Raw genomic sequence first — 23097 nt, forward strand, 5'->3', positions numbered from 1 at the left:
CAGGATAGAGTATTCTCTTACTAAGTGTCTCTCTCCAGCTTGTTCAGGATTTATTGGTGTTGCAGACTAAACCCATTGTAAAATTTTCCATTAGGCATAATGTTTTACATTAATTTTTGAAAAACAGTCAAAGAAACAATATGTGATAAGATGTTAAGACGTAAAGTATTTCTGGTTAGTTTGTTACATTAAAGGAAGTCCAAAAGCTAATAACCTGCAGAGAATAGAGGAAAGACAGAGGAAAGAGGAAAAGGATAATTAGGATATATAAAGAAGTAAAAGATGAGCTTGTGAAAAGTCATGTTATGTGACTTTTATGTAAGGTTACTGTTAAATCAATCTGTGATAGTTGGTAAATACTAGTGCTTTGAACAAATGAGAGCAAAATATAAATACTACTCATTCCATACACTCCATGCTAGTAAGAGAGCAGATAATTATCAATATATTTAATTAATAAATATTATATACTGCTTGTTTATATAAAATTATGTGAATGAAATAATTGTGAAGATGCATAATTTTTATTACGTAAGTTTTTTTAAGTAATAGGTGGTTGGACACTTATTAAGAAAAACATTAAGAGGTCGATTAAATAATAACAGGGAATTTCCAATGTTATTATTCAAACTACTTTGTGGCATACAATTAAAAAAAGACCATAACGTTTCTTTTAATGACTCTAAATACAATACAAATAGATTTGAAAACAGAGAAGAGTGGAAAGAGAAATAATTATTCCTTTCGCGTTTAGACGTTTAAAAAACCCAGTGTCGCTCTACGTAGGTTGCTTTTTGACCCCTTCATAAAATGTCGACTCTTACCGTCGCTTTTGTGTGCATGCACACGTGCAAACACAAATACGCTCCCCCTCCGCTGACAGTTAAAATTTTAATTTGGCAAAACACAGACAGAGAGCTGGAAAATTAACACAAGTGATGTTAAGGTAGGGCTTCTCTCTGTTTCTATTTTATTACTGAGGGAAGTAATAAATATTTATTTAAATAAATACATGAGGGCTCCTTGGTGCTCTCTGAGCTCGATTGTTTTCTTGCAGGCATTTCACTACCCAAACTAGGTGAGTAATGAAACGTCTGCAAGAAGACGACCAAGCTCAGAGAGCACCAAGGAGCGAAAAACCACCCAGTAATTGATATCTCCCCAGGACGCTTCATTCATTCCGATTCCAACACAAAAAAAATAAAACGACGCCCATTCCGCCTTCCGGGTCGGTGACGTCATCCTCCCAAAAGCCATCTTGAAAGGGAGGAAAAAGCTGTGGGCGGAGCGAAGAACCCAAAGTTAACCCGGATTGGTTTGATTCTTTTCCTCCGCCCCCTGATTGGATTAACTCTTTCGAAGGCCGCCTTGTTGAGAGTCGGCGTTTAAGTAGATTCGAAGTTTTCCTTCCTTGGCCGGAGAACGAGTTACGGCAGGCGTATTTGTTCGCCGTGTGCGCGTGCGCAGTCAACTCCCTCCGAGGCGGAGGGTCGGTGGTGTCGTCCGCGGGCTCTCCCGCACGGCGGATGGTCGTGCACTATGAACGGCTGGCCCGGGCTGAGGACGGACTGTGAGGCGATGCTGACTCGGTTCCAGCAAGCCGAGAGTGTCCGCTTCGAAGATTTCGCCTTGCTTTGGAGGCAGAACCGTTTCGACACCATTTTTTAGTGAGTCCCTTTTCCTGTTGCTGTGTGGTTTCAAGTCCCTCGTCCCAGGAGAGAGAGAGCGAGAGTGGCGGAGGGGCTTTCCCACCTGTGAGTGCTGAGCCTGCACGCCAAGACTTGTGAAAAGTTTATTTGGAGCACGGTTGGATTTCCCCTGCCTCCTCCCCCCCGCACTTTTTCACTTCCCCTCCCCGCCTTTAAATAGTGAATCAGAGATAAGGGAAACAGTGCAATCTTCCTGCACTTTTTTATATGGTGCTTTCCTAACGTTTTAGTTGCACATTCCCTAGTCACTGTAGTTAGGGATGAGAAAAGACAGGATGGAAAAGATGATGTTTTTGGAGCAGCCTTCCCCATTTAGATGCATTGGAATTGCAACTTGGAGAACTTCCAGATATAGAATAGAGTAGACTAGAATAGCAGAGTTGGGAAGGGCCTTGGAGATCTTCTAGTCCAACCCCCTGCTTAGGCAGGAAGCCTTACACCACTTCACACAAATGGCTATCCAACATCTTCTTAAAGACTTCCAGTGTTGGGGCATTCACAACTTCTGGAGGCAAGCTGTTCCACTGATTAATTGTTCTAACTGTCAGGAAATTTCTCCTCAGTTCTAAGTTGCTTCTCTCCTTGATTAGTTTCCACCCATTGCGGCTTGTCCTACCCTCAGGTGCTTTGGAGAATCAACATCACGTGAAGTGTTAATGCCACTTTATAATGCCTTGGTAAGGCCACACTTGGAGTACTGCATTCAGTTTTAGTTGGCATGATGTAAAAAAGATGTAGAGACTCAGGAGCAACAAAGATGATTAGGGGACTGGAGACTAAAACATATGGAGAACGGTTGCAGGAACTGGATACATCTAGTTTAATGAAAAGAAGGACTAGGGGAGACATGATAGCAGTGTTCCAATATCTCAGGGGCTGCCACAAAGAAGAGGGAGTCAAACTATTCTATCCCTCTGTTTATGCAGCCTAAAACTGGGTTGGCCTTTTTGGCAGGTGCTACATCCATATGAAAGATGTTGGCTTGGCATTCTGGCAGTTTAACCCTCTGTCTGCACCTTTATCGAATACAACTATATTTATATAATACTCTTAAATTGTTACCATTCAATTATTTAGAGCTGAGGAAGCTTCTTGGATAAGAAGGAAAATGTCTTCCAAGAAAAATCAGAAAGTCCAGTTGCCTATTGAAAAAAGCACCTTTGGGACAACCATGACCTGGATGACTGAGAATTTCCATAGACACTTTATTATTTAGATAGTAGGTGCACAGAGCGCTGTTACCTTCCCACCAAAGTGGTCCCTATTTTTCTACTTGCATTTTTACACTGCTAGGTTGGCAGAAGCTGAGACAAGTAACAAGCTCACTCCGTTACGCAGCGCTAGGGATTCAAACTGCTGAACTGCCGACCTTTCTGATTGACAAGCTCAGCGTTTTAGCCACTGAGCCACCACGTCCCTTAGTGAGTCACCACCTCCCTTAGGTGATAGTTACAACTGCAGGAAAAAAAACCCCCAATAGTTCTTGAAAAGTGTATTCCTGCTTTAAATAATTCTTAAGCTCAAATAAAGTAATTATCAATGCCAAGCATGTTATATAGAGAAATGTAATTTGTTCTACTTCTTATTCTATAAATGTTCCAGGTGTTAATGCAATAAACGAGTGAATAACGTTTATAGCAGAACTTCTGCAGATTTGATATGCAAATGGCATATTTCAATCTTTTCTTCTTGATGTAGGTAGTTGATAATTATATTTTTCTGGAACTTAGACCTTACAATTTGGTTGAGGTTGACATATATTGTATTTTTTATTTTTGTGTTGATCTTTTGTCTAGTGGTAAAATAAGGACTCCAGAGCAAATCAAATTCACTAAAGAAGCTTTAGCCCTGGTATGGCCCTACTTTTTGCCTCCTTACACTTTCCAGATCCGAGTTGGTGCTCTTTATCTTCTCTATGGTTTGTACAACACACAACTGTGTCAACCAAAACAAAAGGTAAACTTAAACTGCTTTTAATTCATTGTCCAGTAATCTTGCATTGTAATTGATATTCTTAGGAGGGGTGTCAAACTCAAGGTCCGCGGGCTGGATCTGGCCCATGGGGTGCTTAGATCTGGCCTGCGGGGCCACCCTGGAAACAGTGAAGTACTGACCCACAGTGCCTCTGCCAGTGAAAACACTGCCCGGAAGGGCTGAGCTCCGTTTTCACTGGTAGAGGCTGCAGGAGGCTGTCACAGCCGAAAACAGGAGCCCAGGAGGCTCGTGCACGGCCCTCATGAACTCTGTTTTTGCTGGAACAGTGCTAGCAAAACAAACTGCTAGCAAAAGTGGCATTTGATCACACGAGTAAGGTTGAGCTGGCCACGCCTACCCTGGCCATGCCCCCCCACCCGAGGTCAAACACAAGCGTGATGTGGCCCTCAATCAAGTCAAGTTTGACACCCCTGTTCTTTAGTCTTGGGGAGTTGAAATTTTATTTAATATAAAAGGTATGAGTGTGGAGGCTGACCTAGTGAATAGCATGCTCTGATTTTTTTGCCTCACAGCTGTCTCATATAGGGCTAAAAATGGGTTTCTTTACAGAACTGTGTTGAAGAGTGGCAATATACATGAAACATTGGATAAACTTAAAAAGCAGGATGTAGAAATGTGTACATACAAACTATCTCAATTTAAAAAAGTATTCAGATACTTTAGATTACTGGGATGGAAACCACCAGCAAATCCCTGGCCATAGGCTAGTGCAGCGATGGCGAACCTTTTTTGGCTCGCATGCCACAAGTGGGGGGAGCGCGGGGGGGATCGTGTGCGGGCATGCCGCACCCATAATGCAACGCGCCCCCAGCGCCCCCAGTGCGCATGCGCGCATAACGCGCCCATTTTTGCATGATTTTTTCACCCTCCCCAGGCTCCAGAGGCTTTATAGGAGCCTGGGGAGGGTGAAAAGAGCCTCCCCCGCCCCCCCGGAGGCTTCAGGGAATGTCCGGAGGCTTCCCTGAAGCCTTCAGAACACTTAAAACCACCCTCCGAGCAACCCGGAAGTGACTTCGGGACAGTCCCTGAACAGGCACGAGACGTGCATCACCATCGCCCGGGCCTGGATCGCCTCCGCCGCGCGGCGCCTCAGGCTCGCCGTCCTTGCGCCGCTCCGCCCAGCCTCTGCGCGCTTACCAGAGCCCGGCCTTCACATCGCTGCCGCCGCCACCGCCGCTAAGATGGGCTCGGCCGAAGGGAAGTCCGTCAGGCCTCGGCCGCACCGCCCTCGCCTCCTCCTCCTCCTCCTCTAGCCGCGCCATCGCAAGGATTAAAGCGAAAGGGGGGGGGACGGGGAAAGCGAAGGGGGCTTTGTTCTTCTCCTTCTCCTTCTCCTCCTTTCCCCCTCCGGCTCGAACGTGGCGCCGGGGCCCGGCAGTCAGAGCCTGCCGACTGGAGGAAGAGGGTGAGAGGCGGGTCGTGTGAACGGCGGCAGCAGCGGCGGCAATAGTCGCAACTCGGCTGCCTACCACCTTTCCCCTCCTTTGTCTCCCAGCCAGGGCGGCCCGCCGCCGAGTTGCGACTATTGCCGCCGCTGCTGCCGCCGTTCACAGGACCCGCCTCTCACCCTCTTCCTCCAGTCGGCAGGCTCCGACTCGTTCGCTGCCTGCCGGGCCCCAGCGCCGCGTTCGAGCCGGAGGGGGAAAGGAGGAGAAGGAGAAGGAGGACAACAAAGCCCCCTTCGCTTTCCCCGTCCCCCCCCTTTCGCCTTCCCCAGGCTCCAGAGGCTTTATAGGAGCCTGGGGAGGGCGAAAAGAGCCTCCCCCGCCCCCCCGGAGGCTTCAGGGAACGTCCGGAGGCTTCCCTGAAGCCTTCAGAGCGCTTAAAACGACCATCCGAGCAACCTGGAAGTCACTTCCGGGTTGCTCGGAGGGTGGTTTTAAGTGTTCCGAAGGCTTCAGGGAAGCCTCCGGACATTCCCTGAAGCCTCCGGAGGGCCTCCGGGGGCCGGGCGAGGCTCTTTTCGCCCTCCCCAGGCTCCTATAAAGCCTCTGGAGCCTGGGGAAGGCGAAAAATAGCTTTTAAAAAGGTGAATTCAGCTGACAGGGCAACGCCTCGCGTGCCCTGACAAATGGCTCCGTGTGCCACTTGTGGCACGCGTGCCATAGGTTCGCCATCACGGGGCTAGTGAGGTTTTTTAAAAAAAAATCCATAACAAGGCACTGCAAATTACTTCTGTATTGTTGCCAAGAAAATGACATCAGGAGTCAAACTCAAAGGAGGTATTTTCTTTTCTCTTTTAACCTGCTATCTATCATATAACAATGAAGTCTAGAAATAATTTTTCTATCTCCTACTGTTAAATATTCTGGGAATTAATTGTAAGAAGACCATGTAAACCCCCACTCCATGCATTCTGAATAAATTAAAGCACTCCAGATTGTTGCTTCAGTTAGAGCTAGTGATTTACTGTAGGTATCTGACTGTGCTGACATCCTTTGTAATATCTATTTCATTAGCCACATAGGTTGTTTAATTACTTCACACTGCAGAGTGTGTTGCTGACTTTTTTGATGACATTTTTGTTTGTTTTGTATTTCAGATTAGGGTTGCACTTAAAGATTGGGCTGAAGTCAGTAAATTCAAGCAGGAACTTTTAGATGCCCAGCACTATGATGCAGCATATATCTTCAGGAAACTTCAGATGGACAAAGCATTCTATTTCACAGCAATGCCCAAATTTGTGAGTTATTAAAACCATATTAACAGAAGTACTCATTGTACCGTCTCTATTTTCTGGCTGAATGGGTGGTCGTCTTATCATTTTGCTAACAAAGGCCGGCCCATGGAGGCGGGGTCCTTTTACAGTGCTGAATCTTCTGTCTTTGTCATTGCCTGTCTCTTTTCCGCAGTGTAGGAGTCAGTAGGCAGAGTTGGCACATAATGGGACACCTATCTGTGGTCCTCTTAGGCTCCGCCTGATATTTTTTTTTCTTGTTTTCCTCCTCTAAACCGTTTTACAGTCAAGTGCGTCTTATGGAGCGAAAAATACGGCACATTAGAAAGATTGAGCTGACAACTTGGTTTAGAATGCTTATTGTTTCTACAATGATTGGCTTTTCCCATAATCTTCAGCTATTTGCTGCAAAATTTGACCTGATTGGACCTGGTGGGATCTGCAGTAATTCTGATCTGCTATGGTTCTTTGGATTATGTGTAACAGAGTATGGATGTTATTTTGAAAAATGTGGCTCCACTTGGTGCCCCCCTCATTAAGAAGTTCTTTGGTTGATACTGGAATTTGTTCAGAGTTACTGCTATTGTGGCATTAACAAGGCCTGACATTTCATGTGTGTTGGGTGATTCAGATACATGCTTTTCCTATTGTTTTGATTCTGATGTGACCGTCTCTTTCTTAGCTTTCATTTAGAACTAAAAAGAACATGCATGCAAATACTGAGATGAAGAGAGAATTCAGAGATCCTACTGATCGTGTTGCCATGCTTTGCCATGAAAATTTCTTGGAGGTATACTTAACACCTTTTGCAACATGGTTATTTTTGTCTTATGCCCTATACACTGTAACAATGTTATCCATAAACAATTTTACAGAGAAATAGATATAACACTAAAAAAACCCTTATAATCCAAATATCTTTCTGTGAATCTAATCCATACTTTGTATGTATTATATTTGGTGCTTGAACCTCAAGTTGTTTGCTATAATCCAGGCCAGGCCATTTTCACATAGTACCCGAAGAAGAAGTACAACTGAATTTTGAGAGATCTCCAACTCCATCTGATCTCCCCCAGGAATTCCTTTGAAAAGTTAAAAAACATAGAAACAAAGGATATCTCTGTTAAGTTTTATATAAAATGATACTACGATCTCTTTTAATTTCTAAAGGCATATTCATAACTTGCACCTTCTGGTTAGCAAGTTTTTTTTCCTAACAATTCTATGATCTGACACAGATCCAAATCTTTTAACTTAGTTTTACCAGCATATATTCCTAATATGAATGCAGAACTGATCATGTTTTCTTTTTGGATGAAACATTAAGAGCAGGATGTACAGAAAAATATGACAACAATCTCAATTTTTACTGATGGGGATATTAAAATTTTTTGTTTTTTATCGTCTTCTCTTATAAGGAAACAAAAAATATTCATGAGCACTACAAAAAAATGAAATGTCTGATCTCTATGGATCAAAGTCAGCCAGATAAGGCTATCAGTTTGATTAAAGATGATTTCGCAGCCAAGTTCCAAGATATCATTCTGGATTATCAACAGTGGCAGAAAAAGAAAATGGTATATAATTACATTTTTCTTTATAAATTGGTGTATAAGTGCTATAAACTAATGAATTTTACTACATAGTATCAGAAAAATAATAATCAATGTAAGAACAAAATTCCAGCATCAATCCGATCACTTTATATAAGCTATTTATTTTTATAACCTTTTTATGAACTATTAAGCTTCAATAGCCCTGTGGGAAAAAAATCTGTCTTTGAGATCTTTTTGAAGGATTTTGAGATGGAGGCAACTCAAAACTCTTAATATTTAAAGACATGTTGCAAAGACATGTTGACAGAGGCAGACATAATCTTGCTTTTTGAGGCACGAAATTCCTAATGGATGATGTTGGAACTAGTTTACCATTTAAATGGAGTAGCAGTTCACCAGCTTTCTATGCACATGCATGGGTCCTCTTGTGATATTTCTGGGAGAGGAAAGTAACCTTTCATCTGTATAATGATTTAACTGTACAAATCCAATGTGTATCTAATGTAGTCTGGGATCTAAATAATATCTGTATTTTTTCAGGAATCCCCTTTATCTACTGTAGATGATGAAATAAGGAACAGAAAAGAAGGTTGTTCCCAAGAGTCTGATGTAAGGAAATCATCATCATCATGGTGGAATATTTAATTTATTTATAGGAATTCCTAATAGGATATAATTTACTGTAAAAGTCCCTTGCAGTCATTTCTAATTCAGCTCTGTAGTACAGAACCAAGAAGAGGCCAGGGGGTGGGGATGGATTATCCCTGGGTAACTATTCTTATTGTCCTCAAAGCTCAGTAGGTATTTGAAACAGTAATTTATTTACAAAAAATTGATACATTTCTAGCATATTTCAAGTTTTTTTGTGCATGATATGGAAAATTGTTAAAACATTAGAAGCCAAGAAGTAAAAAAAAGGTGGTGCAAACTGTATTGGCAATTTTCTCTTTTCAGGCATCTGGCAGAGCTCAAACATTAGCTGAAATCAAATCCAGATCATATTCTGCAGTTGCTCAGGTAAGTATGTAAAGGCTGGAGTTTTTTCTGTGCCAGTGACTCCCAGTGACTCCCTAGACCAGTGATGGCAGAGTGACTTCCTAGAGCAAAAACTCCCAGAGACCCCCTAGACCAAAAAAGGAGCTTTTGTGTGCGTACATGTGCGTCTGGGCCACAATCAGGAAGAAAAGTTGCCCAGGGAGCATGTGTGTCCTGAAAAACGTACTTCCAGTTTCCGGCAAGTCTTCTGGTAATTGCCATGCATGCGCATGTGCCGTTCAGCTGCCGGCCGCATGCTCACACCCGAAAATGGAAGACCAGCTCTTCCGGGTTCTGGCACTGCCGCACGCAAAAAGGCCAGTGATATGCGCATGCTTGCCAGAAACCCGGAAGAGGAATGGCTGATGCCGCATGTGCCAGGCAAAATGGCTCCGTGTGCCACATTGGGCACACATGCTATAGGTTCTCCATCACAGCCCTAGACGAATCCCTGTAGTTTTCTTCACAAGGTTTTTGGAAGTGGTTTGCCATTGCTTTCTTCCTATAGCTAAGAGAAAGTGACTGGCCTAAGGTTGTCTTTTGTGCCTAAGACAGAACTAGAATACATGGTGTCCCACTTTCTAACTTTATGCTTTTAACCACTACACCACACTGACTCTCTTAAAGGCCATAATTATCTGAACATAAGTGCTGAACTTCGTTTCAGTGTGTCTGTAAGAAAAGCCATTTGAAACAGACAAATTAAATTAGTGCTAAACAAGATGTCCTGCTGATAAGTAGAAATCTGCTTAGATAACATTGAATGTAAGCCTTAACATGCTTTCTTGGTATGTAAAGATAAAGTTGGCAAATTGCAATTTTTTAACAGCTTAATCCTGACTTAATGATTGCCATGACTTACAACTGTAATTCCAGGTTCAATTATAGTTGTATGTTGAAGACTGTCTGTAGCCATGGAGAGAAGAGGCAGCAAACCACCTCATTCCATGATTTTATTTAAGAAATTTATATAGCTGCCCAATTCACTATCAATAACTATCATAAAGATGAAAATCCAACATACAAATAGCAAAAGTATACCCCCCCCCAACAACAGTCAGTCAAATAAGCCATTTGGTGGGTTCCATCCCACTCTGGGGTCCGGGCCCATTGCCAAAGTCTTTAGGGCCTTGTCAGTGGGAACCAATCCTATTTCCATGGGATGATGGGCTGGAGGGAGCCAACATGGAGAAGGCCCTTCTTCTTGGTCCTGTTACATGAACCTCCTTAGTAAAGGCGATCCATAGAATCCCCTGCCTGTCCGCTCTAGTGGGTTGGGTAGAAGTTTCCTTTTTAAAATTGCATCCCCCCCCCCCCAATCTATCTTGGAAGCAGTACCGTAACAATATTCAAGCTTGTATCGCCAATTGCAGATAGTAGAGCCTAATAGTTAATAGAATGTATTTTTTCTCCATTGGTGCACTTTTAAACCTACCTATGCCATTTGTCTTAGTTTTGGATTTAATTTATGTTGTAAAGATGCTCTTGATGAACACGGCAATATGATCAGTTTACAAATACAGTGGCAGAATTAAATACCTTATGATAAATCCATTGGATCATCATCTTTGTTTTTCAGAGCAATATTATTGTGTATTCATTGCTTGGATATTTTTTTTTTGCACTTTCCCTGGCTGAAAATCTATTTAGGCTTCAAAGTCCAGGCGACATCGCCAAGTTAAGCTGGAATCTTCTGGATTGGGATCAAATTGTGGGAAAACCAGATTGCCTAGGAAAAGAAGTGTCAGGAAATGTTTACCAACAGCAAAGAAGTCAGAACATCTGGAAAAGAGAGGTAATTAGCATAGTAGGATTAATCTGGGGAAATTGCTGTTTTTACAATGCCCCTGTTGTATAGGCCCTCTAATCAGTGTGCATTGTGTGTGTTGTGAATGATGTACCATAACACAAGAGATGTAAATGTTTGATAATAAAGGTGGGTGATAAATCAATAAAAATAGCCTTGCATTGTGCTTGCCACTTTTAAATGTATTACTCATGAATGTCCTTCCTTGTCTGATAAAATAATCTGCCTGTAGTTTTGTGTATGTGTGTGTGTTTGTATGTTATTTCATAACAGTCTCATAACTGATGCAAAGGTCTGACGAAAGATAATTAGTTCATCTGTAAATCATTGTAACAGTCTCCTGTCTAGTGGGAAGGATTTTGCAATTATGATATGGGAAGAATTTAATTCAATTTACGCTTCGGACAATACAGAGGGAAAAAGTCCTTCAAGTAATCAGGTTCTAACATTCAAATATATGAGTAGGTTCTGTAACAAATAGGGGTGTCAAACTCAAGGCCTGCAGGCTGGATCCGGCCCATGGGATATTTAAATCTGACCCGTGGGGCCGGCCTGGAAATAGCAAAAGACCAGCCTGCAATGCCTCTGCTAGCAAAACCAGGCACATTCCCCTGTGCCCCGTTTTTGGCCTGTACGGCTTCCTGCAGCACCCTGCCAGCCAAAACACATCCCGTTTTGGCTGGCAGTGCTGCAGTAGGCAGTCCAGGCTGTAGTCCTCCCATGCCCCAATTTTGCTAGCAGGATGCTGCAGGAGGCGTCCGTCCTGTCTTCCCCTCTGGCTGGCCAGTGGAGGAGAACTACAGTGCTGATCCAGCCCTTGAAGAAATCCAGTTTGACAGTTTGCTGTAGATCTTCAAAGTTTATTATCTGACAACTTCACAATTGTATTTTGTTCTAGCCACAATTCTCAAATTGTCTCTTAGGAAATTGGGTAGTCCCGAGTTAGGACTATAATTGAGCCTGGCAATTATGGTTGTAAGGCATGATGGTTATAAAGTGGGTGACTGTGTGACCAGATCCCTTTTATGACCGTTTTTGTAGCTGCTGTTAAGTGATTTTTTCCCCATGGGTTTGGGTTTTTTGTTGTTGCCAGAAATGGATAGTAAATGCCAGTTTCTGGCAAAACTGTTCTGTTACTGCAGAGTGCGGCAAATGACTGTAAATGCAGATTGGTTGCCGAGTATCCAAAATGTGGTCACATGACAACAGGAGAGGTTGACATCAGAATTTTGAAAATGGATCGTAAGTCCCCTTTGAGGGGTCCATTGGGATTGAGGGATCCATTGGGATTGAGGGGTTCATTGTGGTGAACAGTCACTAGCAATCCGTTGTAAGTCAAAGACTCCCTGTACATAGTTTTATTGCAGCCTATAAAGTATTATAAGGGTGCTCTTTGTTAGGGGAAAATTTTCTTCTGTTATTTTTTTGGGGAAGTAATGGCTGGTTAAGCTATTAATCCAGGTTTAGAGGATATATTGAATCTATATAAACTACTCAACAACAATTTATAGATATGAATTGTGATCCTTTGTAACTACAGTTAATCTATGATATGGGTTCAGGTGACACAGTAAGCCAAGCCAGCTAGTGTGTTGTGCAAACTCAATATCACAATATTTTTGCCATGGGGTTTTAGATTATTGTTCTGGGCATATGAGAAGGAAATTATGGATATTTGCATGCTGGTATGCCAATCATTTCAACAGGGTGGCTCAGTGGCTAAGACACTGAACTTGCCGATCAGATCGGCAGTTCAGTGGTTTGTATCCCTAGCGCCGCGTAACGGAGTAAGCTCCTGTTACTTGTTCCAGCTTCTGCCAATTTAGCAGTTCAAAAGCATGTAAAAATGCAAGTAGAAAAATAGGGACCACCTTTGGTGGGAATGTAATAGCGTTCTGTGCGCCTTCGGCATTTAATCATGCTGGCCACATGACCACGGAGATGTCTTTGGACAGTGCTAGTTCTTCGGCTTTGAAACAGAGATGAGCACCACCCCTTAGAGTTGGGAACCACTAGTATATACACCGTATTTTTCGGAGTATAAGATGCACCTTTTTACTCCAAAAAAGAGGGTGAAAATCTGGGTGCATCTTATACTCCGAATGTAGCCACCTGGGTCATCTGAAAAAGAGGTAGGCGAAGCGGGCGCTGCAGATATAGTGATGGCTGGAAAGGAGAGAGGTTTCGCTTTCAGAGCTCCCACTCGGTTGTGCTCCTGGGAGGGCTTAGGCGGTGGTGGCTGTGGCTCCTCACATTGCTGGGGAGTGAAGTCATTGTGGCCATTGTCTCCCCTGAGCTGCCCGCCAAATCTCTGAGGCACCTTTCGCTTGCAGGAGAAGGAGGGCGAGGGCGGAGTATACCAAAGCCTCTGAGTAACTGGGAAAGAAAGCCGCGCTTGGAACCTGCCGAAAACTGCCGCCCAAAAAACACGCCTTTCTTTTCCAGTTACTCAGAGGCTTTGGTTTAAGGATGTACTGCTTTAAGTTGCCCTCCTTCTCCTCCTCCTGCAAACGAAAGGTGCCTCAAAGATGCTAGATTTCTCAGAACGCTCGATTGGGAAGTTAAAAACCTGAAATGGCTTTGGCTCCTGAGATCGGTGCGCTGCCATCCAAAACACTGGTACCACGATCTCTGCAGCGCCCACTTTATCTGCCCCTTCTCGGGCGGTTCCAGGCAGCAGAGATCGCGGTAATAGCATTTCCAGGTGGCAGCGCACCAATCTCAGGAGCCAAAGCCTTTGAATCAAGCGTGATTGTGTCCCATTCTAGGTTTTTAACTTCCCAATCTAGCATTCTCCACCCCCCCCCCCAAATCTCTCCGGATCTGCTTAATGCTATTGCTGCTATTGCGCCCAGCTACCTTATCTCTTTGCTGCATGACAGATCCTACCCTTTAGGAAGATTGAGCCCCCATGTGCCACATTTTTGCCCTGCCCCCAAAAAGCCAGAGTGCAGAATGCTCCTGGGGACCGGGGAGGGCAAAACCTTTAAAATAAATTACCCCTTCAAAATCTTGGTGCATCTTATTCTCCAGTGCATCTTATACTCCGAAAAATACGGTATGTGCGAGGGGAACCTTTATGTCTATCATTTATGTATTTTTGAATGCAAAGATGGAACATATATGTTATGAGATAACCCAAAATAATCATTCTGACTCAACTGCTGATCTTCAAAAGTTAACTAAAGGCACAGTCTGCATGTTTTTGTAGAAGTTTACAGCAATGAGGATCTATTAGAAAAACAAGTTCTGTAAATGGATGGCTGTCAAAAATTTATCTACAAATATCTACTTAGACTGCCTGCCCACCCACACCACAGATTGCCTATTGGCCTCCACCATGTACCATCTACTTTCCACCTATTTGCCATCTATCCACCATCTACCTATTATCCACGTACTGACTTACCATCTGATGTGGAACCTGGCTTGCTGACTTAATTAACATCTATAGCACCCTGGCCCTTGCTGCAGCTCCCCCCAGTATACACTCGAGGTCAGATTTGCTCCTGCTGCGGGAGTCCCCCCTCTCGCAGGTGTGGCCCTCCGCCCTTTCAAGGGCCCACCTTGATGACGGATTCATTAATCCCGAGAGGTGGAGGAAGCGGAGACTCAGGGGGTTTTTAGTCAAATGTTTTTTAAATTTTTTTTTTTTAGGGGTTCAGGGGTTGGGGGGTGGGTGGGTCAGATCAGGAGCGATGACGAAGCCAGGTCACCAGGTGGGGTCTTGAGCAGAAGGAGCAGAGAGGAGGAGGGGGGAGAGGATACCATTCCTATACAGGGCTCCTTGATTCCAACGGTCGTAGGGAGGGGCAGATATGAGGACAGATTAACAACTCGCAGTCGGTTGGGAGACCGTGGGTGCTGGTTACACCCGGTCGCTTGTACCAACCCCCGCGTTCTAGGTGGTCAGGATTTGCAGGCCCAGGGCCTGAGGCTGCTGTTATGCAATGCGAGGTCCGTTATCAATAAGGCCCCCCTCATTCATGATCTAATTTTGGAGGGGGAGCCGGACCTCGCGGGAATAACGGAAACCTGGTTGGGCCACGAGGGAGGGTTACCCCTCGTGGAGATGTGCCCACCAGGTTACCAAGCATTTCACCAGCCCCGGGCCCGGGGAAGGGGCGGTGGGGTAGCAGTGATTATCCGGGAGGACTTAGAGCCGAGGGAGTCCACTGTGCCACAGACATCCGGTTGTGAATCCCTTGTTGTGAAATGGGGCCCTGGGAGGCAGTTGGGCCTGCTGATAGTATACCTGGCTCCCCGCCATACATCAGCGACCCTGCCTGAGCTCCTCGAGCTAATCTCATCGGTGGCGGTTGAGACCCCCAAACTTTTAGTAATGGGGGACTTTAACCTGCCGTCAGTGGGAGAAGCTTCAGAGGGGGTTCGGGAGTTCATGGCTTCCATGACAGCCATGGACCTGACTCAAATGATTCAGGGCCCAACACACGAGGGAGGTCACACCTTGGACCTCGTTTTTGTCTCTCGCCAGTGGTTGAGTGATCTGGGAGGAGTGAATTTAACCATCACTCCTCTATCATGGTCAGATCACTCACTCCTCCGACTTGACTTCCCTGGTGCTACCCCTCGCTGCGGGGAGGCGGAACCGGAAAACACTAGATGGTTCCGCCCCAGGCGCTTAATGGAACCAGATAGGTTCCAGACGGAGCTTGGGCCACCTCCTGCAGCCCTGACCCGCCCTCGGGTAGAGGACCTGGTGGCCGCGTGGAATAATGCGACTACCGGGGCCTTGAACCGGGTGGCGCCTTTGCGGCCTCTCCGGCGGCAACGATCCACCCTGGCTCCTTGGTTCACCGAGGAGCTAAGGGTGATGAAGCGCCGCAAGAGATGCCTAGAGAGTCGTTGGAGATCCTCCCGATCCGAATTGGACCGAGCACAGGTACGAGCCCATTTAAGGACGTACCTAGTGGCATTGAGAACGGCTAAACGTCGATACTGCGCCGCTCTCATTGCATCCGCAGAGAACCGCCCTGCCGCCCTGTTTCGGGTGTCCCGCTCCCTTCTGTTTCAGAGGCCGCGGGAGGCCCCTCTACAGGGTAGAGCAGAGGAGTTTGGGAAATACCTGCTGGATAAAGTCGCTCAAATCCGGAAGGATTGGGTCCCCTTCAGTGGCCCAGTCGAGACGCCAGTGGCGAGTCTTGAGAAACCTTTTTGGGAGGAGTTTGACTTGGTTGCCATCGAGGATTTGGACAGATTGCGTGGACGACTGCGACCTACCACATGTTTGCTGGACCCGTGTCCCTCCTGGCTTGTACTGGCTTCCTGGGAGGTTACACGCGACTGGCTCCTGGGCCTAGTGAACGCTTCGTTGGGTGAGGGGTCTCTCCCGGCCGCCTTGAAAGAGGCGGTGGTGAGACCCTTGCTCAAGAAGCCTTCCCTGGACCCTACGGAGCTGGCCAATTATCGTCCTGTCTCCAACCTCCCCTTTTTGGCGAAGGTTGTAGAGAGTGTGGTGGCTTCTCAGTTCCCACGACATCTGGAGGAGAATGATTATCTAGACCCGTGCCAGTCCGGCTTTCGCCCTGGGCACAGCACTGAGACGGCCTTGGTCGCGTTGGTAGACGATCTCTGGAGGGCCAGAGATAGGGGTTGCTCCTCTATCCTGGTCCTATTAGACCTCTCGGCGGCTTTTGATACCATCGACCATGGTATCCTGTTGCACCGACTGGAGGGGTTGGGGGTCCGGGGCACCGTTTTGCGGTGGTTCGGCTCCTACCTCTCCGGCCGGACGCAACGTGTGTTGGCAGGGGGGCAGAGGTCGACCCTAAGCCCCCTTACTTGGGTGCCACAGGGGTCGGTCCTCTCGCCGCTCCTGTTCAACACATACATGAAGCCGCTGGGTGAGATCATCCGTGGTTTCGGGGTGGGATATCATCTGTACGCTGATGATACTCAGCTGTACATTTCCACCCCGAACCACCCCAACGAGGCCGTCGAAGTGATGTCCCGGTGTGTGGAAGCCGTACGGGTCTGGATGGATGACAACCGACTCAGGCTCAACCCTTCCAAGACGGAGTGGCTGTGGGTTCCGGCCCCCCGGTTCAACCAGATAATTCCATCTCTGGCCATTGGGGGCATTCAACTTGCCCCCGTGGAGCGGGCGCGCAATTTGGGCGTCCTCCTGGATGCCAGGCTGTCCATGGATGAACATGTGACAGCCGTGGCCAGGGGGGCGTTCCACCAGGTTCGCCTGGTGCGCCAATTGCGCCCCCTATTGGACCGGGACGCCTTACGCACAGTCACCCATGCGCTGGTGACGTCTCGCCTGGACTACTGTAACGCTCTCTACATGGGGCTCCCCTTGAAATGCACTCGGAGACTGCAGTTGGTCCAGAATGCGGCCGCGCGGGTGATTATGGGGAGTACCAAGTACTCCCATGTGACACCTCTCCTGCGCGAGCTGCACTGGCTCCCTGTGGTCTATCGAGTGCGTTTCAAGGTTTTGATTACGATCTTTAAAGCGCTCCATGGCTCAGGACCTAGTTACCTGCGGGATCGTATTCTGCCCCATACATCCCTACGACCCATCCGCTCGCACAGAGAGGGACTTCTCCAGGTGCCGTCTACCAGACAGTGCCATGGGGCGGCGCCTAGGAGCAGAGCCTTCTCTGTGGCGGGCCCAGCCCTGTGGAATGACCTCCCCCCGGATATTAGGACTACTACTGACCTCCGCTCCTTCCGTGTCAAGCTCAAGACCCACCTTTTCCAAATAGCTGGCCTGGCTCGACCATAACTTAGTAACGCTCCTGATGGGTTTTTAATTTGGTAATTTTATTAGGGGATTTTAAATTGCGTTTTTTAACTGTCTTTCACTTAAGTCCATCCTCCTCCATGCACATATGTATATGTCTCTGTTTTTGTATATATGTTTGTCTTATGTGTATTTTTTATCTGCTTGATTGTACGCCGCCCCGAGTCCTTCGGGAGAGGGGTGCGGCTAATCAAATAAAATTATTATTATTATTATTATTATTATTATTATTATTATTATTATTATTATTATTATTATTATTATTATTATTATTATTATTATTATTATCCTGCTTGTGAAAGTTGTCTATTCCAGAAGGCCTTTCAGATTTGTGTGTTATAGAGCTCTTAGAAACATTACAACTGTTTTTACAATTAATTGTAGTAATCTGTAATTGTTATTGTATGTTAATAATAATAATAATAATAAATTTGAATTTATTAGCCGCTCCCTTTCCAGGCAGGACTCGGGGCGGCGTACACTAGGACATATATAAACATACATATATACAAAGACATACATGCACGGAGGAGGTAATAGATTACAACATTTAGACAATTAAAACCATTAACATACCCCAATAATAAAAACCCAATATACAATAAAAATGTAAAATTTAAAAAAGACAGTCAGGAGGAATATGAAAAATTACGGTTGAGCCAGGCCAGATAATTGAAAGAGGTGGGTCTTCAACTGTACACGGAAGGAGCGGAGATCGGAAATAATCCTGATGTCACGGGGGAGGTCATTCCACAGGGCTGGGCCCATCACAGAGAAGGCTCTGCTCCTGGGTGTCGCCCCCCGACACTGTTTGGCGGACGGCACCCGGAGAAGTCCCTCTCTGTGTGAGCGAATTGGTCGTAGGGATGTATGGGGCAGGATGCGATCCTGCATGTTGACATTATTACAATAGTTGTTGCTTTTGTAGTTGCATAGAGTTGCTAACTGAAGTTTAAAAAAAACGTAGATAAGTATTATCTTTCAAAAGGAACAAAAATTTCAAGCACCCTTGCTTGATTACACCCTAACCATTTGATGCAGGTTTTGGAAATTTGGAAAGATGAATTAGGGTTCCAAATCCCTCAGAGGCTGCTTGTTCCAATGTAAGGGTATCCTATAAGATTGGCTATCAAAGATATAATCTAATTTCAGTAAAGCTGAAATGAAAATCTCTCTTTAATTTTGTTTGTTTTGCAGGAACTTTACTACTGACAGCACAGGAAAATATTGAGAGACTGAATATGCCTGTGATTGGAGATGGTGATGATGAAGAAGGAAATGATCACTCAAGTGATGAAGGTATATTGTAGTACACTTCTGCACAATAGTTCTGACCGAAAAGGAAAAATCCTTCTTAGCTATCTCCGACACAAACAGATATATGAGTAATCCTACTTAAGTACCACTTAAATCATAAAAACCCCCTGAGGCTATGCTTCGTCCACCTCTCTGGATTAATAAATCCCTCATCAAGGTGGGCCCTCGAAAGGGCAGAGGGCCATACTTGTGAGAGGGGGGACTCCCGCAGTAGGATCAGGTCTGCCCTCGAGTATATGATGGACCCGCAAGGCATCAATTGATCTTAGGGATGTTACAGGTAAAGGGGGTCGGGCGGCATCCCTGTTTTCAAAAGAGCCCCGCGGTCCGCGCGGAGCTCAAAGGCAGACCGCCATTGTCCTGGAAGCCATCTCCCATTTAGAAACCCAGCACCAAATTGTTGGAAACGTGACCATGAATTAGGCATGTACTACCACATGTGGTGGTCATGGCAAAAAACAAAAGAATATTGGCAGGAAATCCAAAAGTGGCTGATAAGAGATAACCGAAGAGGAAATAGAATTCACACCGGAACTATTTCTTTGGGGAATTATAAATAATAAATATAACAAGGGTGTGTGATTTACTTAACAATACATATTATTAGGGCAGCAAGAATGGTCTTTGCCCAAAACTGGAAAAACAGGGAAACTCACCCCAGGAGCAAAACAAATTAATGTTTAATTCGTGTGTATTTGCTAAATTGGCAAAATGGACTGCTAAATTGACCATGCCCACCCAGTCACAACCATCTAGTCACATGACTACCTAGCCACACACCCCCAGCCGGTCCGGCCCCAACAGTCTGAGGGACTGTGAATTGGCCCCCCATTTAAAAAGTTTGAGGATCCCTGATGTAAACAGTTAGCAAACCTCCCTCCCTCCTTTGGAGTCTATTTTTTCTTTTATTTCAAGGAACCCAAACCTTATACTTCTGAATACAGTTGTTTACAGAATTGTTAGGGTGCCCAGGTTATTTTTGATGCATTGATTCAGAATAAGGTATATAAGTAATCATTTGGTCATTTTCTCCCTAAGCACATGAAATATCTAACATTAAATTTACTAATGCATGTGAAATGTATTGAGAAAATCAGTACCGTATATTCCGCCGTATAAGGCGACTGGGCGCATAAGACGACCTCCTAATTTCAGGCACCCGTGAGCCGGCTGAAGGCCTTCGTGCTGCTGGGCTTTTGTAGTTTGAGCTCAGCGCTTTCCTCTCCAGACCGCCAACCAGACCTTACTAAGCCATCCCAGCGCTTATCCATCCACATGCCCACGAGAGGAGCGCCGAGGTTATTGATTGAAAGGCCGGCGTCTGTGCTGGTGGCGGCACGGCTTTTTGCTTGCCGGCGTTGCTTTTTCTTTTGTTTTGGTTTTTTGGTATGGCCTTTCTTATACCCAGCGTATAAGACGATCCACGATTTTTGAAATAATTTTTTGGGGTTAAAAAGTCATCTTATACACCGGAAAATACGGTATTTTATGTTGATTGAAAATAGTTGTTATTGGCCAATTTAAACCAAAAAACTGTTAAGAAAATAGGATTTGAATATAGAGTTCTTTTTGTTCATAGCTATAAGCTATGGTCTTGTTTCTTCTATTTTCAGATTTCATACCTACCAAGAGGAAAAAGGCTCATTAATGGTGCATCTTAAGGGAAACGGTGATAGATGAAACATCTGTCTGAATGAACCATGTTTTCCAGCCAGGGATGAGGCAATCTGAGTGACCCAGTGCTATGTTGTGAACTTGACACTTGTTAAGAAGGCACAGAAACAGAAAAGACATTATGTAATTACATAATGATTTACTTCATAGAAGATTATAATGGATTCTTTATTCATATTTAAAATAGATTTTGGTAAAAGTTAGTTTCATTTTTAAAAAGTCTTTAGCCACGTTAATTACATGAAAGAAGAAACACTTGTACTGGACAGTAACAGATTTGTAAAAGCAGTGCATATGTACGTTTTAGCTTTTTATGTACCTATATTACTCCTCCTTCCATTGGTTTATTTGTAATTGTAAGTTATTGTTAGAAGAACCTAGAACAAAACAACATTCTGAAGAATCAGAAGATTTAACATTTTTGCACTGTTGAAGGTTATGGACTTCAGCTCTGCTTTTTTTCTTGCAAAACTTTGGGGAATGCACTATGACTAGACTGAACTAGACTGAAAGATCCTTATGTGAGTCTAAATTTTTCACAAAGGAGAAGTTAGAAAACCAGATGTTTCCTAGCTTAAACTAAGAGTTGAAATTTACAGGCAGGCTGAAATGTGATGTATTATAAGAAGTTGAAAGAAATCATAGTTTTGTCCTGCTTGTTTCAATATTGTTTTGATAACAGCAGCAAAAGACAATGCAAACTAAACTCAGAAATTAAAAATTAATAAAGAATAAAAGTGCAAAGAAAAAGGAAGAAATAAGAAAACCATTTAAAGAAGCCATTTCAGATCTTCATCACAGCCTGTAAAAGCAAATGTAATAATTCTTCACTCCCATAAGGTTACATGCAAGCATCTCTTCTTCCCATAACCCATCCCTTATGCATGTGCAAATCCATAAATCATTAACATTTCATTCAGTCTTAATGCCAGCGAAAAAAATCCATAAATGTTTTTTTTTTAATGTTGAAACATTTGTTTTAAACCTTAAACAAATTTTGTAGTCTTTCCTTTTGCTACTAATCACCTTAGTCTTTATTTCATTGTAGGATTGTTGGAATATTTGTTTCATTATTTTCAAAATCTTATAGCAAAAGTTCTCCTATTCCAAATTTGCCTGATGACCAGACCCACAGGTAGAGATAGGAAAACCAAGCAACAGCTTTGGGAAAAAATGGGGAAAATTCATCTCTCCCTCCCCCCCAATTTTTCCATTTTTTAGGCCTTCCCATCTCTATCCACAGGTGAAGAATTCAAATTGCTAGTTTATTGTTCTATGCCTATTTCAGAGCAATCTTCCCAGTCTGGTAGTTTGCCCCTGGGAAAGACTACGTAAGGTTCAATGGCATTTAAGTGGGATGGTGATGGTGTCAGACTTTGCCTTCTTGTATCTTGGTAACGATTCCAGACTGATCCCGTTTGATACCCTCCTTCTGACTGGGACAGTCTCTCTCTGACACATAGTCCTTTGATTTACTTATAAATTGTCTTGTGTTAAAGTCTTTATTTAACTGGGAAACATAGCATTTCAGCTCATATTAATGCCCTAAATAATTGAACAATAAAATCTTTAGTATATTTTTAATGAGTTGTACTGCACAGGAAATCTTTTAAATTCACATTTGAAGATCTGCTCATGTTGCTGCAGATCTCAAGCTGAGGAGGTGGGTAAAGAAGTCTGCTACAGAACTGTTGAATAATAGCCCATGAAAGTTCAGTTCTACTAATTGGCAATCCTACTGATTGAAACCCCTTCATGGATTACTGCCCTGCCAACAAAAGTTTAGGTTTAGGTTTATTTGGATTTATATGCCGCCCTTCTCCAAAAGGACTCAGGCGGCGTACAACATTAAAAACACACATCACAAAAGTTAAAAAAAAGATTAAACCCATTTCCAAAAAGACCAAACCGATTTTTAAAAAAAGAAACAATACATTTAAAATAAATTAAAATTAACATTAACAGGCCAGGCCGGCTTGCTGGAAAAGCCAACTTTTTAGGGTGCGTCGGAAGGACCAGAGGTCAGGGATTATGCGGAGCTCTGGGGGCAGCTCATTCCAGAGGGAAGGCGCTCCCACAGAGAAGGCTCTCCCCCTGGGGGTCACCAGCCGACACTGCTTGGCCGACGGCACCCTGAGGAGGCCAGCTCTGGGATCGTACTGGACGGTGGGAGGCTACTGGTGGCAGTAGGTGGTCTCGCAGGTACCCTGGGCCTAAGCCATGGAGCGCTTTAAAGGTCATAATTAATACCTTGAATCGCACCCGGAAAACAACTGGCAACCAGTGCAGGCCGCCTAAAAGGGATGTAACATGGGAGCACCTAGGTACCCCATGACAACCCGCGCGGCCGCATTCTGGACCAGCTGAAGCCTCCGGGTGCTCTTCAAGGGCAGCCCCGTGTAGAGAGCATTGCAGTAGTCCAGGCGAGAAAGGACGAGGGCATGAGTGACTGTGCATAGAACATCCCGATCCAGGAAGGGGCGCAACTGGCGTACCAGGCAAGACTATGGTTTTTCCAGTTGCTATGTATGGCTGTGAAAGTTGGACCATAA

At 44.6% G+C, this 23097-nt stretch overlaps 1 protein-coding gene across 1 annotated transcript; it reads left to right on the forward strand.

Moving 5' to 3' along the window:
• The first annotated feature begins 1389 nt into the window (after nt 1-1389).
• SNAPC1 (small nuclear RNA activating complex polypeptide 1) lies at nt 1390-22129 on the forward strand. Its single transcript, XM_081945629.1, has 10 exons — nt 1390-1667; nt 3506-3665; nt 6247-6387; nt 7064-7171; nt 7800-7958; nt 8478-8546; nt 8892-8954; nt 10623-10767; nt 18752-18853; nt 20485-22129. Exons 1-10 carry the CDS (start codon nt 1540-1542, stop codon nt 20517-20519), a joined length of 1110 nt encoding a protein of 369 aa, XP_081801755.1. The 5' UTR covers nt 1390-1539; the 3' UTR covers nt 20520-22129.
• Nucleotides 22130-23097: the final 968 nt, after the last annotated feature.

The sequence above is a fragment of the Natrix helvetica genome (assembly GCF_964273705.1).
Source record: "Natrix helvetica genome assembly, chromosome: 1".
Lineage (NCBI taxonomy): Eukaryota > Metazoa > Chordata > Lepidosauria > Squamata > Natricidae > Natrix > Natrix helvetica.